The sequence below is a fragment of the Zootoca vivipara genome, chromosome 9 (genome assembly GCF_965207765.1).
Source record: "Zootoca vivipara chromosome 9, rZooViv2.hap1.1, whole genome shotgun sequence".
Lineage (NCBI taxonomy): Eukaryota > Metazoa > Chordata > Lepidosauria > Squamata > Lacertidae > Zootoca > Zootoca vivipara.
Genome location: NC_142592.1, coordinates 39,152,490 through 39,168,220, shown reverse-complemented (window position 1 = coordinate 39,168,220; position 15,731 = coordinate 39,152,490). Strand labels below are relative to the sequence as shown.

At 42.7% G+C, this 15,731-nt stretch overlaps 1 protein-coding gene across 1 annotated transcript; it reads left to right on the top strand.

Annotated features, from left to right (window-relative positions):
• Positions 1-235: 235 nt before the first annotated feature.
• On the top strand, positions 236-11,613 carry LOC148684607 (uncharacterized). Its single transcript, XM_088651984.1, has 5 exons — positions 236-452; positions 2,888-3,076; positions 3,312-3,468; positions 7,991-8,173; positions 10,986-11,613. Exons 1-5 carry the CDS (start codon positions 275-277, stop codon positions 11,239-11,241), a joined length of 963 nt encoding a protein of 320 aa, XP_088508110.1. The 5' UTR covers positions 236-274; the 3' UTR covers positions 11,242-11,613.
• Positions 11,614-15,731: the final 4,118 nt, after the last annotated feature.

The window sequence follows — 15,731 nt, the reverse complement described above, 5'->3', positions numbered from 1 at the left end:
TGTGTGTGTGTGTGTGTGTGAGAGAGAGAGAGAGAGAGAGAGAGAGAGAGAGAGAGAGAGAGAGAGAGAGAGAGAGAGATAGGTTCCTTCAGTCTTGTAAGATTTGGTGAAATGGCAGCTGGTCTCTGGGGAACAAACAGGCTTTGCTCCTCAAGGCTTAAAGACCTCAAATCCAGCTTACTGCTGCCAGGTCAGATTTTGAGTGAAGAAGGGGAAAACATGCACTCAAATATTCTTGGGAGAACTCCAGGATGCCACAGCAAAGCCTCAAGATATGAAGAAGCAACCATCCCAGGAACACGCAGCCCTCTGCCTACTAGCCTGGAGTTGCCTAGAGTTTACCTTGAGTGAAGCTCTGGAATCCTTGACCACCATCCCTGGAGAGGAAGCTGGTGTAAAGAAATTTCTTAGAGATGCTGGAAATGGGACCATTGTACAAGGCAACCTTTCAGGTACTCTGAAACATCTTGTGTTTAAGTGTGTGTTTGTGTCCTCAGATCTTCAGCCAAAAGTCACACCTCGTGTTTCTAATATGCACAACTTGCTATCGAAAGGGTATTCTTCCTGCCATCGCTCAAGGGGCATATACTAGGTCACTCATTACTTGCCCCTTAGCATCCCGGTTTAACCACTCGGTCATATTAACTGCTACAAAAGCCACAACGTTAACTCTTAAGCGTCACTGAGGATCAAAGCTATGGATTTTTTCTCACAGACTCAATGCACACATTTAAGTGGTATGAAGAATTTAACCTACTTTAGTGCATATAAATGTTGAGGGATGTGGTGACAATTATTCTGTGCTAGTAAATGTCAAATACAAGCATGCTGTTTTGTAAGCATGGTACAAATTCACTAGTAAGCACACTATGGCATCTTCAGCTAAGATCTTGATCCTGTTGGAACAGGCAGAACTACCACAGATGTTCTAGATGTTCTTTGAATTTCCCCCCTTTTTTGAGCAAAAATACTTCTTTTATACCATGCACAAATCAGTGCATCATAACACCTGGGGGTGGGAATATTGGTAGTTGATAAACATTTTGGGAGGAGCAGAGTTGGCACCAAGGGAATAACATTATCTCAGGAGGAAAACTTAGGATTCTTGATTTCAGTTGTTTTCTCTGTAAGGCAATTGCAGGGAAAGGGGGCACTTAATGGGAATTGGTAGGCAGGTCCCTCTCTCCCTTGCACTATGCATACTATGTTTGTTTATTTAAAAACTGTTTACTGAAGTGTTTTTGAAGGATTTTTAAAGATCAACAAAGTATAATAGAATGGCATAACAAACTATAAAGGAGTAGGCACAAATATGTTGTCCGCATTAGAATGAAATCAATGCACAATGTAGAAACATGTCCAGCCCAAAACTGATGAGAGGTGCATATTTATATTGATGAACTGCTGTTAATGAATGCAATGAATGGAAACCATTACATGTTAAAGACATCTGATTTAGAGAAGCCATTGATCACCTGGTCCTGGTACTTCACTTATGCCACTGGAGAACAGCCCTAAACCCTATTGAATCCTGCTGCCTCCAGTGTTGCAGTTACTGTTATGAAGCATGTCTGGTTGAAAAGACTTGTGATTGGGAGACAAATTAGCTGTATTATTTTGTTAATACAGTATTGTATGCCTGAGTCCATCAGACTGCTCTACCACAAGCTGTAGCCTGAACTTTGAGATACAAGTTTTCTCCAACTCCAAAATGAAGGAAGTTTATGCTGTGAGCCTCCTTAAGATCTATGAGAATGGGGCAATAAACAAATTTAACAAACAAACAAGCAAGCCTTAGAACTGGCAGGTGCTTTTGGTGCACTAATTTTAATGTGGACTGAGATGAACTCTAGGCAGTTCATGGCATACTGTATTGCCAAATTTTCTTCTGGTCATCTGCAGAGATCTGGCTGTCTATGTCTCTTTCCCAAACTAACCATGGCCTCTCAGTAGAGACAAACAAGTAGCCTAGCAAAAGGATGTAAGTTTGAGAAACTAAGCATTTAGCCTTATGTGAGCGGTTTACCAGTACATTTTCAAAGCCAGCCAGTTCCGTTGTTTTAGACTGCAATCCTACACATACTTACCTGGGAGCAAATTCTATTGAACTTAGTGGGACTTACTTCTGAGTAGACACAAAGAACAGTGTTGTCCCAGTTACATTGGATGCCAAATCTGTACTTACTGCTTCGTTTCCAGCCTGAAGGAATTTGCTAACCCTCTTATGAGCGCTGAACCATACTTACCCTCAAGAGACAGCAAGTACAATAATGAAAACCAGCATTTTCCTGGGAACACTTCAGACCTTACCATGTGCCCTGATTTCCTTCCCTTGATTTAAAATGTGGCATATGGAGAGAAGAGATTGAATGCACAAATTCAATACATCTGGCTTTGCTTATCATAGGATGGGCAGTTTCACAGCTGAACAATATAAAACACCCACTTTTTTCAGGGAGTACCGGTACCCTTCTTTCATACATACAATTCAACATGAGAAGCACCAAGTTATAAGAGCCACTTTCCTGAGTCTGATTCAAAAACCTATCTAACCCAGCATAAAGTTTACCAGAGTAGCCAATCAGACAAGAGGGCAACAGCCCTCTCCCACTGTTATTCCCCAGCAACTAGCATTCAAGGCACGCTGCCTCTGATCCTGGTGCTGGCATGTAACCATCATGACTAGTGGTCCCTGATAGCCTTATCCTTCATCAATTCACCCTCTTGTGATGCCAGCACATTACAGCAGCTCCCTTGCAGACAAAAGCTGCTGCTGCACAAGTCACTTTGCAGAACCTCATTTGCAGACCTGAGCTGACAACGCCATTGATTCATACAGATGTGTTCTTCAAATAACCCATATTTAGTTTCCCTGTGTCTGTTGCAGCTCAGTGCACAGCTCTCCTCTCTCCAAGCTATGGGTTTTATTATACTGAAGAGGGCTCTGGCAGCTCCCTGGGTTCAGTGGTCACATACTGGTGCAAAGAAGGCTATCAGCTTGTGGGCAAACGAAAGCTGACCTGTTTGCTAGAAGGAGGCATCTTTTACTGGAGCCACCCCCCACCTCACTGTGAAGGTAAGCTACTGGTTAAACTTATTTCTGAATTGCTGGGCTTTGTATAAACAGAATATCGTGCTGTTCAAATGAGGATCAAGAAAGCATGCATCTTTTCAGATCATTCTCTCCGCAAAAATGAAGATTCTAAATGGAAAAACTAAGAAGTGCACTGGCAATATTCCAGGTGACCTTCAGTTAATGTCATTTACAGTGTGTGACTCATAACAAGCATGCTTTGTTTTTGTCACCTTAGTGATCCCAAAGCCCCTGGATAAAGGTTTCCGGGTGGCAGTAATCACCTCTCTCATCAGCGGAGTGATCATTGTTACCATGTCAGTCTCCTTCGCTGTTTGTTGCCTGCAAGACAGGATGCTGAGGGCAAATAAACAAAGCAGTGACACCAGAAGAGGGTAAGTATTGACTAGATTCCACCTGTAACCTCAGTCAGGCCCATTCAGCACCATAATTAGGCCCCCAAGTGAGAAGTGACTCCACCACTAAGGCTGTTCGATGAGGAATAGCCAGATATCCAAGACTGAGCCAAACAAATTAAAGAAAGGAGTGCTGCTTTGCCCTCAGTCTCCTTTCCATTCAGATTGGCAATGTTTCTATTAGAGCCCATTGAAAAATCTCTAGTCAGGTAATAGGTACAACTCTCTTATGAGACTTTATCACCCTATAGAGACTGGGAATCACCTGTGTAGTTCCTGACATCATCTCCCTGATGACTGGTTGGGAAGTTGGGGTGCAACAACATATTGAGGGCACCACATTGGCTGTCCCTGAGAGGGAGACATGTTTGTTTCTTAAGCATCTGCCTGTTCCACTGACTGCGCCGGGAAGATTATGTTTTCAGTGTGAAGTCTTTTAGCTCTGGAAAATGTGGCTATGGAAGTTGCTTTCAGTCAGTAGCTTTCCCTACGTGCATGCCAAGATCCTGCGAGAATATTGGACCGGCGTATATTCTGGCGTATAAGACAACTGGGCGTATAAGACAACCCCCAACTTTTCCAGTTAAAATATAGAGTTTGGGATATACTTGCCGTATAAGAAATATGACCCAGTGAATAAGATGACCCCCCGACTTTTGAGAAGATTTTCCTGGGTTAAAAAGTAGTCTTATATGCAGGAATAGTACTTTGCCCCTTCAGATTGGCTCTTTCTTGGCCCCAAAGCAGCAAGATGGGAAGTAGCGCTCTCTCTCTCTCTCTCTAAATATATATATATATTCTGATTGCTTTCCTGGATATCTCTAGTTAGGTTCATTCATCCAACTCCTGATCCTCAATAGTTTATTAAAATTAACTCCCCTCCTCTCTCAAAGGAGCAAAATTTGGCACAGATGGTTCTCTTCTTTCCCATTCAATACTCACAACACAGTAAGGTACAGTATGTCAGGTTGAAAGACAGATGATGCCTGGCTTGAGGACACTAGTGAATTTCATGGAATCATGAAATTCCATGAAATTCCTACTAGGACACTAACTGCTACACCACAATGGGCTTCAGAGGCCAAATGAGGCCTCCACCATCAACTGACTGGGGCACCTATTCCATATCTCCCCCATTAATTGTGCCCTTGCACCATTTGATTGTTGCTTCTGAGGGAATCCACTGCTATCCCATTCCGTTGGCATGTCCCCATAAGATAATAATAATAATAATAATTTATTATTTATACCCCGCCCATCTGGCTGGGCTTCCCCTGCCACTCTGGGCAGCTTCCAACAAACATTAAAATACATCAAATTTAAAATACATCAAGAAAGTGCTCCATACTTAAATTGGGTGAGCATTATGCATATGGTACTTGTAATGGCATGGCATGAATGCATGGGAACATTAGGAAAGATGGTGGCTGAAACTTGGTTGAGTGATCATTGGCAGCTGTAGGAGCTCAGGAAAGGGAGCAAGTCTGAGGATCAGATTGGCTCGCTGGTTATTTGAAAAACAGTGCATTCTGCAAGAAGACTATTTGTGGCAGGGAGTCGCAAGGGTGGTGGCTGATGAATTCAGCAGCCAACTACCAGGTGTTTCCAGAGCTACACCCTCACTTACATTTTGAGGTCCGGTTTCATGAGCTTTTTTACCACTCCAGTGATTCAAAGCAGTTTGATCAGTTGCAAGGGCCCCACATCCCCTCCTACACTTTTCCCAGACTTGCAGAGAGGAAGGGGCAGGGCTGGTTCCTCATCCAAGAACACATATCTTTGGGTTTTGGGTAGACTGTGAAAAGCAAATTCCCTTTCTGCAACCAACAAGGTTGGATCCAGTGCAATAGGCTTTCGGCAGGACATTTATTCAAGCATTTGTCCAGCTTATTATGGTGTGTATAGAATCAAGCTCCCTCTGCTGGTTAAGAAATGGAGTCCAGTTTTAAAATGAGTCTCTACTGTCTACACATGTTTGCTCTTCTAAATCCCTTGCAAGATTTGCCATGTGGATTAAGAGTATTAGAGCAGCAGCACACTGCTTTTGGCTTCCTCTCCCACCTTTATGGGCGTAAATCCCACTACCGTAAGTACAGTAGGACTTCCTTCTGAGAAAATATACATAGTCCTTGTTGGTTATATGTTCCCCGTGAAACAGCTATATAATTGTACAACCATCAAAATTTACCATTCAAGTGCTTACCCTTTTCCTGAATACTATGCATGTATGCTCTCTATAGACTCAGTCACTGTGCCAATATAACACCTCTGGTTCCTCCCAGTACTCACAGAGAAGGGTCTCATATTAACCAAACCCATCACATCTCTGGTAGAATGTATTTGCACAGGATATATATACAGAGAGGGAGGGAGGGAGGGAGAGTGTCATGGCAAGAATGTTGTGCTCTATTTTCTGTCATGGATGCTTTAGCTGAGAATCCTGTATTCCAGGGGGTTGTACTAAATGACCCTTGAGGTCCCTTCCAACTCTACAATTCTACGATTTAAGCAGCCTTAAAACACTAAGGGCAGTATTCAAATATATTTTTTCTGCACTAGCACAAAATTCCTCGCTCTCCTTCCTCTGCACACACTCTGTGCTCAGTGGCGGAGCTTCATGGGTGGGGGCGTAGCTGGCATGCGTCCTGGGGCATGGCGCGGGGGGGGGCAACCCCACTGGGATTGCGCTGGCAGTGTCTGCGCTGTCCTCAAATCTTCTCCAGGTGGGTTGGGGGGGGGAGAAAAGGGGGGAATGTTCCTTTGTGCAATGAGAAAACTTTGCACTGATGGAATGTTCACTTTAGTGCTGTATTGAATATGATCGTAAGCCTGGGAGAATTCTAGATTCTGTAGTGGTTCCATTGCTACTCAATCACTGGTTCTTTTTCTCTTGTATTGCAAAGTGTTACACCATGAGAGGGGTGCATTTCATCTTATGCTTCTCCTGCATCAAACTTCTTCTGAGTTACTGAGCAAATTACTAAGCTAGTGCTGCCATCTGCAGGCCAAGGGGTCAAATCAAAAGCCTTCTCTAATTTGACGATGGGTTAGCAGGGGCTGATGGGAAATGTGGTCCAAAACAGCAGGTAGGCACTAGGTAGGTGAAGGCAGGGCCAGGTGGTAGACAATTCGGCTTTATGTTGTTGTTTCCTGTACCACAAGAGGAGCAAACCAAAAGCTACACACTCCAAACTATAATCCCCGCATTGAGGTGAAAATCAGCCCCCCCCCCAAATACATACATGAATGCAGAATGACTAAACATCAGGAAGAACTTTCTGACAGAAAGAGCTGTTTAGCAGTGGAACAGTCTCCCTCGGGAATGTGGTGGACTCACTTTCATTGCAGGTTTTAAGCAGAGGTTGGATGGCCATCTGTCAGGGATGCATTAGTTGAGATTCCTGCATTGCAGAGGGTGGGGTTTGATGACTCTTGGGATCCCTTCCAACTCTACGATTCTATGACAGAAATGGTGTAAAAGTGAAGGACTGGAATATGCTGTTGCCTAAGCACACAGTGTCAACTACTTGGTGTCAGACATGGTATAGATTTAAAGACTGCTTTTGTGTTTTTGTGTTTTTACTACATTTCATAAATTGGCGGTCTCCAAATACTTTCTCATTCGCTGATGGAACTCATAGCAAGGTCTGAAGGAAGCCATTTCCCACTTAAAGGGAAAATGTGGGGGCGTTTGTTTGTTTGTTTGTTCAACAACTCAGTTGTTTACACCCACCAATCTGTCACTTTTTCCTAATTAATTGTAATTTTTTGGCATCTGCATGGCAGTTTTGCATTTGCCTGCATGTGTTCAAATTCTACGGGGCAGAAAAGTCTTACTAGCCATTTTGTGAAAGCAAACACTAAAGTAGTATTGAAAAAGGGCACCCAGGGACCTTCTTCTGCAGCACACGTTGCCTTATTGTTAAATCAGCCCCGCTGTAGTAGATGATTGCACAAGCTTCCTCTGGTTTAGTAGAAGCGATAAAGATACCCCTCATATCCCAAATGGACTTTTCTATTTTAGATGTACTACTGGGGGAAGGCATCCATTTGGGAAAAAAACCCGGACTAGCAGGATTTTCCAAACGAAACTCCACTTTGAAAGAACCAATTAAATGTCCCACCACAAAAAAACCCTCTTAGGAGCTTAATGCTGTTAAATAGACTCTGAAGCCTGATTACATAGTAGCAAAGGGAAGCCCGATTACATAGCAAAGGGAAGGGAACCTTTTATTTTCATTTATTCACTCTTCTGGAAAGGACATTTTAACAAGAAGAACATTTCAGTGATGGTATTGATATCCAACTGAAGGAAAGGGCTAGAATCCACAGGACAGGCACCTGAAAGAACAGGATTCTGGACTAAATGGGCCACTGGCCTGATCCAGGAAACTCTCCTGTCCTGAAATATATGTTGCCATTGTAAACTATTGCCCATGTTCAGACTTCGTGAATACCTTGATAAACTACAACAAATGTAGCACATTTTCTTATATTCCAGGCAACGACCGAGAAGGAAATTCAAAGTTGGGAGAGGAAACTCAGCTAAACAGGAGACGGGGAAGAGCAGGACTCGCTTTGGGAAAATGAAGCACAATCGCAGGCTTCAATATCGCACCTCTGCCCTCTACAGTTGTGCATACCCTGGGGCTCTGGCAGGATGCAGTAACCAGGGATTCCAAAGGTATTCCATGCCTCCACAGTGCAGTCAATTCTTCCCCTTAGGGTGGCCATGGGCTCCACTTACAGAGCACAGTTGTCTATTTGGAGGGCTGGCAGTGAACCATCTGATGGGTTGTCTGGTCTCAACCTGGTTTAAGAATAAAGAACCATAAGGAGGGAGAACAGGATCCATGAAGCTGCAGTCCCTACACAGCCTAGCCAGTCTTTCCTACTGTGGTGAGATGGAGTGTGTGTGTGTGTGTGTGTGTGCGCGCGCGCACGCATGCGCACACATACATGTGTGCATACATGGACATTTCATGCAAACATTGGCTGACTTTTGTGGGGGTGCATTTCATTTTAGTGGGGGGTGGGATGTGATGTACAAGTGTTTACCCTATTTCACCTAGAAGTTTACACTGCATTAGTGAAACTGCTCTGCATGTTGAAAGCTACTATCACCAATTAATGTTGTACTCACTCCCCTTCCTTTATCCACCACAAAGCACCACAATCCTAATAGAGCCCCTCCTAGATCTATTTCTTCTTCTTCTTTGGCGATCACTCGTATATTTTCTCAAGTAGACAAGTTTAAACTATTTGACCTGCTGAAGCTTTTTCAAACCTTGTCTTGTATTACTATACTGATGTAGAAAAGAAGTGCCAATTAAAATTTCAGAAAACAATCTTGGGCAGTTGTTCATTCTAGAGACTGACCATGAAGGAATCAAGTGATATGGTTAAGATCTTGAAAGTAGGTAGGTGTTCTTCCTAGTCATTGTCCAATATTTAAGATCCTTCCATGGGAGATATCAGTGAGAATGTTATTACTTTAATTCTATTCCAAATTATCAGAAGGGCTATAGCAAGTTATGCCTTTATGACTTTCTTTTCTCCAGACCATGGTTGGTATATTAACTCAAAGAAAATTCTTCTTCCATCTAAATCCAAGTGACTGCTCTTGCCTTATCCAAGAAATCATTGCTTAAAAGGATGGTTGTTTGGTAACTAGTCCACAGCTGGAGCACTGCTAGCTAAAACAACTCTTTAATGTTTGACATAATTCAGTGCATGCTAAACTGTAACCAGGTTTGTTAAACATTTCAGGGTTGTTTAAAAAAGAGAAATATTTCCTTGCATAGAGACACAGAAAGACAGATAGACAAGTTCTGTCTCAGTCTTGCCCAGAAGATGAAGAGGAGCATATTGTCTGCAACCTTCTAGGACTGTTGAGGGCTCCTCAGTTATCATAACCCTCAAATTATATTGTAGAAGGCTACTTTTCTTGTAATTTCACCTATTCACTGTTCAGCTGTATTGCGAGGGACCAATTATACAGAAGGGTGCTCTCAGGAGGATTTGAGAGTGCCTGGCACAATAGCCAGGAAATCTTATGGGAACAGTGTTGATCCCTGTTTACCCACAGCACACAGACCAACAATATCAAAAAACTGTGTCCTCCATAAAAGAGGGCACGTGTTGCGATGAGACCTGGAGACTGACCTCCTGTGTTGTGGTAGCTCCCTCGTTGTTGGATGCAATCTGGCCAATGGGGCGCAGTCTAAACGGATCGAGGGATCTATATATACCCATGCACATGACCCAGAGCTTCCTCTTTCAGCCCGTGCATTCGGAACACCCACCAACCTCTCCCTACTTTTAGGGCTTTTTGTGCTTGACCTTGCTATGCCGTTGTGTGTTGTCTGTTGTTGGGACAGGGGCACGGCAGGAATTTCCCCACTTGGCTGATGCCATTTGGGTTGCGCCTGCCACGTAGCAAATCGTCACAACTTGTAAGGTTGCGGATAGGTTCGGGTGATAGGGATGGGAGAATGGTCTCACCATCCCTATGTGAAGGGTATTCTGTTAAAGGAATCCAGGGACTCAACTGGTTTGGTCAACCCCCAAGAGGGGGTTGTGCCCGTGCCTGAGTCCAGCGGGACATCTGGGTGGTGAACATAGCTTGTTCCTGGCTTTTCGCCTATCCAGGTGTTCACCCTGACCTATGCTGGTGCCCTGGGGTCAGCGCTACCTGCAAGGGTGCAGGGAGCTAGTCAAACCAGAGCCTATGCAACCATTCACCTTCTGTAATCAAAAAAGTTGTGGCCTAAATTCTGCCAAAAACCAAACTAAAATTTGAGTCAAATGTGTCTTTATTTAGGGGGGAGGTCTCTGGGTCTGAACACCCAAAATGGGGCACAGCTAAAGTTATATAAAATCAGTTAAATCATGCCAAGCTCCCAATACTAAAAGCACTTCTTATTTTGAGCTACATAGCTGGAAAAGCAGCTATCTGGGATAAGGCATGGCTTGATCCTCTTTGTATGTCTTAACCGAGGTATTGAATACACAGGAGGGATTCACCAGATGAGAGTAAGGGGATCTTTCCAGATGTTGTAGGACTCCAACTCCCACCACCCGCACCTGGTACAGCCAAGGGAGAGGGATGATGAAAGGTGAAGTCCAACATCTGGAGGACCAAAACACAGTGCTGAGAACACCAAGCTGGCAGGTTCGATTCTCATATGGGACAGATGCATTACAGGACTAGATGATCTGCAGGGTCCCTTCCAACTCTACAAGTCTCTGATTCTATGATCACACGGCAGGTGATTCAAATGTCCTTCTTTCACCTAATGCCATGCTGCCATACCCATCTAAGCGGCAAATGACACTTTCACAAACTGACTGGGGAGAGTGAAATTCATAATGTCACAAAAGCATGATCATTATGCTCCAGTGGCCCTTTAGTTGTAGAACATTTTGTTCAGAGGGATTTTGATTACCGCCCAACGCCTCTCACCATCTCTTTTACTGTGTTCCATTTCTAATAGGAGCCAGGAGAATCTGCAGAAATGGGCACCGCAAAGCTTATGTTCCGAAATCCACATTTTCCCGCAGGTTGTTCTGAAGCCAGGAACTGCCCCATCTGCCTCCATGTTCGTTCATTTGCTTCAGAAACCAGATGACACGCCCTTGAATGTGAAACCTTGCTATCGCAATCTCCCCCAGGCCTTGCCTTCCGTTTATTATAGAAGATCTGAAGGACTGAACCCTTTGAATAAGACAGCACTTTGGAATCCGAGATAAATCACTTTGTAATGAACCAACAGCAATGCACTCATGGAAGTTTGTGGGAACTGACTTCTTGCTCTTTTATGGCATACATAGCCCATTTATGAAACCTGTCATTATAGGTCAGTTTATGTAAAATACAATAGAGAAAACATGTAAACTCTGAAGCATGCAATGCTATGATATAGGCTGCTTGTTCAAAACTGAGACATACTACTGAAAATGTACCATCTACTTGTGTAACAGTGGGAGCTCGAAAAAGGAAAAGTGAGTTTTAACATTTATTTTATTTCAAGGCATAGGTTCATAGCCCTATTATTTAGCAAAGTGTTTCTTCTGTGGCCTGGTGGACAACTGGACAGAATAAAGCCACAACCTTTTATGTCATCTCTAGTCTTATTCACTGAGGAAGTAGGAAACAGATCAAATGTTATTTCTCCACAGAATACATGACTAGATCTACAGAATTCCTACACAAGCAAAGTGATTTATTGAGAAGTAATACCACGGGACAGTATGAAACTAAATACTTCTCCTAGTGCAAGCATCTCTGGCTGGGCAATGGAAGTTCATCTTCTTCTCCTTCCTCTGTGTACTCCCTAAATATGTACAGTGGTACCTTGGAAGTCGAATGGAATCTGTTCCGGAACTCTGTTCGACTTCCAAAATGTTCGGAAAACAAGGTGTGGCTTCCGATTGGCTGCAGGAAGCTCCTACAGCCAATCGGAAGCTGCATCAGACATTCGGGTTCCAAAGAACGTTCGCAAACCCGAACACTCACTTCCAGGTTTGCGGCGTTTGGGAGCCAAAACAGTCGACTCACAAGGCGTTCGGGATCCAAGGTACGACTGTACTGGAGACCAGATTTATGGGGTACACAAGGGGCAGGTAGAGATGGGAGAGTTAAAAGTGCTCGAGCTAGCTGCCCTGTTTCGTTTGATACCACTCGGTGGTTTGTAATACTGGTGACTGCAAGCCATATGACAAATACAAGATGTCTCCAAGTTCAGACATATTCATTCTGAGATTTGTGACTAGCAACAGGTACCATAAGTGGCATTATTACGCCTCAGTTGTTAAGTTTCTCTGTGATATCTGGCTAGTCATAGTCACTTACATTTTGCTGGGATTATGTTTTCTCACCTGGCACATACAAGTGAGGCCACTCCTAGGGATCCTGACAACATTGCTGCAGATATGCATCAGCATCTGGGCTGCCCCACAGAATTGCCACCACCAAGGGAACTCTAGCTGAGACTGATAAGTACTTTATCTTCTGCCTCCCTCCTCCCAAAAATGAATGTAAGAAGCTGGGGCTCAAGGGTGCTACAAGGGAACTGCACATATCAAGATGCTGCCAAACCTTGTAATTCCATATGCCCATAAAATGGGGCATGTCATTGATTTCCTCTCCCCACCCCTCAGCAAAACAACATACCAGTAACTAGCCAAGTAAACCCTAAAGAGAAAAAGAAACCAGGGAGGGGTGTCTACAAATTTGCACAAAACCAGATAGCTGTGTTGGTCTATTGGAGGCAAAACCAAAAGACACAGAAGCTATCTTCTTTAGGATGAACCAAAATATCAAACTCACAAGCAGTTTTTCAAGTTCTTCAAATCTCATATTCAGGCAGGAATTTTAAATAAAAGGTGACAGGGTGGGGAGGGGAAAATGTAGGGCAAATTGTTAAGGCCCAAAGTCATAAGATGGGGACAGGAAAAGATTCACAGACAGATTAGTTTCTGCTATGTATTGATTCAGGCTGCACTAAGGACAACTACGGTAGGAGGAAGTGGTAGTAATGACTGTTGCCCAATGACCTTTCACTAAAAGCAGAAACGTAACTGGTATAAGCATTAGCGTGGTACCTTGCTACATCCTCAAGGAAAGTCCCTATTGAGATCATCTGCTAAAGAAGGGGTGGGGACATCATCACCCTCTAGATGTTGGTGAACTACAACTCCCATCACCCCTGAGACTTTATATACTGCTTAATCATTAGCATTCCTAAGCAGTGCACATAAAAATGAACCATACAGAAAACAAAACAAATTCACCCCCAAACCAGCAAAAACCTGAACACTTATGATGCCTGCTGTAAAAAGAAAGTCTTTGTTACATGCCTGAAGTTCAGGAGTGTGTCTTTCTAATCTCAGTAGGGAGAGGCTGCCAAAGGCTTGTGCTGGCAACGCTCAATGTTTGGTGTGCTGTGCTTACTGGGGCTAAAGGGAGTTTTAGTTCAGCAACATCAGGAGGGCCAAAAGTTTCCCACTCCTGAGCTAGAGATCACTTAAAACCAGAGATGGTAATAATGGTAACGTATTTATATTCAAGATGATGGATCTGACAGGGTACATTTGCTACAGCTAGAAAAATTGCATTTGAGACACACAGTCCAAGACATCCCTATTGCTGGAGAATACAGCACCTCACTAGCAGCAAGCTCAGAGCAAGTTTAAACACAGAGAGAATCCAGGCATGTGGAGAGTCCTCCTTTCACACACTTCAACCAGCAGGGGAGAAGGCCATTTTCAACAGCAACTAGGAACTTATCTACATTTGCAGAATGCAAGCTATAGACAACACACAAAGCAACCTTGTGTGAGGAGTCACATCTACACAAATTGACCAAGCATTTGCCTTAGAGAGAAAAATATATATAGGATGCAGCTGAATAGGCCCCTGCATTTCAACCCTTTCAGACACAGAACTTGAAATTCTGAAATTCACATTCTGTATATTAATGCAATAGAATGTTTATCATTTATGTTAATGCATTTTACTTGGTTACTTTTTGATCTCTGGGCCCAGAAAACAACTCATACCAAACCATGCCTTGCAACAAGTGGAATTGTAGGACTTGGTTAAATACCTATATTTTCCAGAGTAATGTAGAATCCATTCATCATCTACTGGATGTACTATCATCTTTCTATAATTGTTATGAAGAGAATGTAATCTGAACAGGAGAACTAAAAGGGGTGTCATCCATTCCTTTCAAATTTATATATAGATAGGCATCAAAGTTGGAGAAAATGTACATCCTTAATTTAGGCATAAAGCAATAAACAAAAGCAGGGGCCAAAAAAAATAATTCTGGTCATACTGAGTAGTCAATTACTGCGTAGATCAACTGCAGCTAAACAAACATGGAAGTTGTTATACACAGTATCAAATGCTTATGCATTCATTATGCAAGGATTATTTTACATAAACTCGGTTTTCTATTAAACTCTATTGCCAGTGTTAGTTCATTAGTAATCTAAGATTGCATGGCTTTTTCTATACATCTTCAATGACTCTATGGCTGCAAGGCACAAGTGACCATACTGGATAAAATGTTTTGGAACTCATGTAAAGAAAACTTATTTTGAGTATCCAGTATATTTGCTAATTTTATAGATAGTAGCTTATATCAAAGCTTGAATAGGAAAGACTCTGTATGTGCACGCGCGCGCGCACACACACACACATTCTACCGCAAGTGCCCAAATGCTTCACACATTCTCAGTAGTTTTTACAACTGGCTGAGAACGAGTATTATCCCCATTATAGAAGATAGAATCAGATGCTAATGCCTAACAACTTGCACAAAGTGTTTTGTGGTTGAAAGTCTGATCTGAACCAGATACTTTCTTTAACTTGTGGCCTGTGCTATTCAAAACTGTACATGCACTGAGATAGAATACTGTATTCAATAAAAATGTTCAGAAAAATGAATGTCATTACAAAAATTAGACCTACTGTATATAAATTGTTTAGATGGAATTAAAAATGTAAACTATAGAAATGCCTGGGTTTAAAATGTTAAATTTTCCCTAAAAGGCACACAATATGCAAATCATATTTCCACATGGTGAGTACATACCAACGTTAAACTTTGCCATACCTAGAGGTAGCCCTCACCTTAGAGGTGGATGATGATGGCATGCCCTATAGAGCTCTAATTATGCTCTATAGGGCATGCCATCCTGAGATAAAACAATATATTCCCCATAACATAAAGGCTGGGCTGACTCCAACGTAAGATTTCAGTCTTTAGTGAGAATTAAGTGGGTGCCAAAATGCAGGAGGTATATTTTATGTAGGATATCAGACACATATGCAATCTCACTTTAGAATCTATGGATTAAAACAATACATAAAACTGCTTTACTCTTGCTTTCTCCTGGGGTGAAACTGGAAGCATAAAACATGGTTTATTTGGCCTTGGAACAAGCTATATAGATGTCATTGTGCTGCCTTCAAGCCCTTCCCCTTCCATCCTGCTTTCTGGGTTTGGAGAAACCTTTAAGCAGAATTTCCTGGTTTGGACATCATGAGAAGTTGTGGTTTAAGCAGCCAAGATTATCAGACCAGGATTATGTCTGGACCAGGCTGTTGTGATGGAAGGTATTATTTTATTGTTTACAGCACAAAGGACACACTGATTTTCTGAGCTCAAATAACCAGAAATTGAACTTTCTCCTTAATATATTAACCCTATTTCCCCAGTGTATTTTAA

What these genes read in the sequence shown, in the direction of transcription:
- LOC148684607 (XM_088651984.1), top strand. Translation starts at nt 275, where the DNA reads ATGAAGAAGCAACCATCCCAGGAACACGCAGCCCTCTGCCTACTAGCC. An exon ending in TGTACAAGGCAACCTTTCAG is followed by an intron (nt 453 to 2,887) that starts GTACTCTGAAAC and finishes TGTCTGTTGCAG; the next exon opens with CTCAGTGCACAGCTCTCCTC. An exon ending in CCCCCCACCTCACTGTGAAG is followed by an intron (nt 3,077 to 3,311) that starts GTAAGCTACTGG and finishes TTGTCACCTTAG; the next exon opens with TGATCCCAAAGCCCCTGGAT.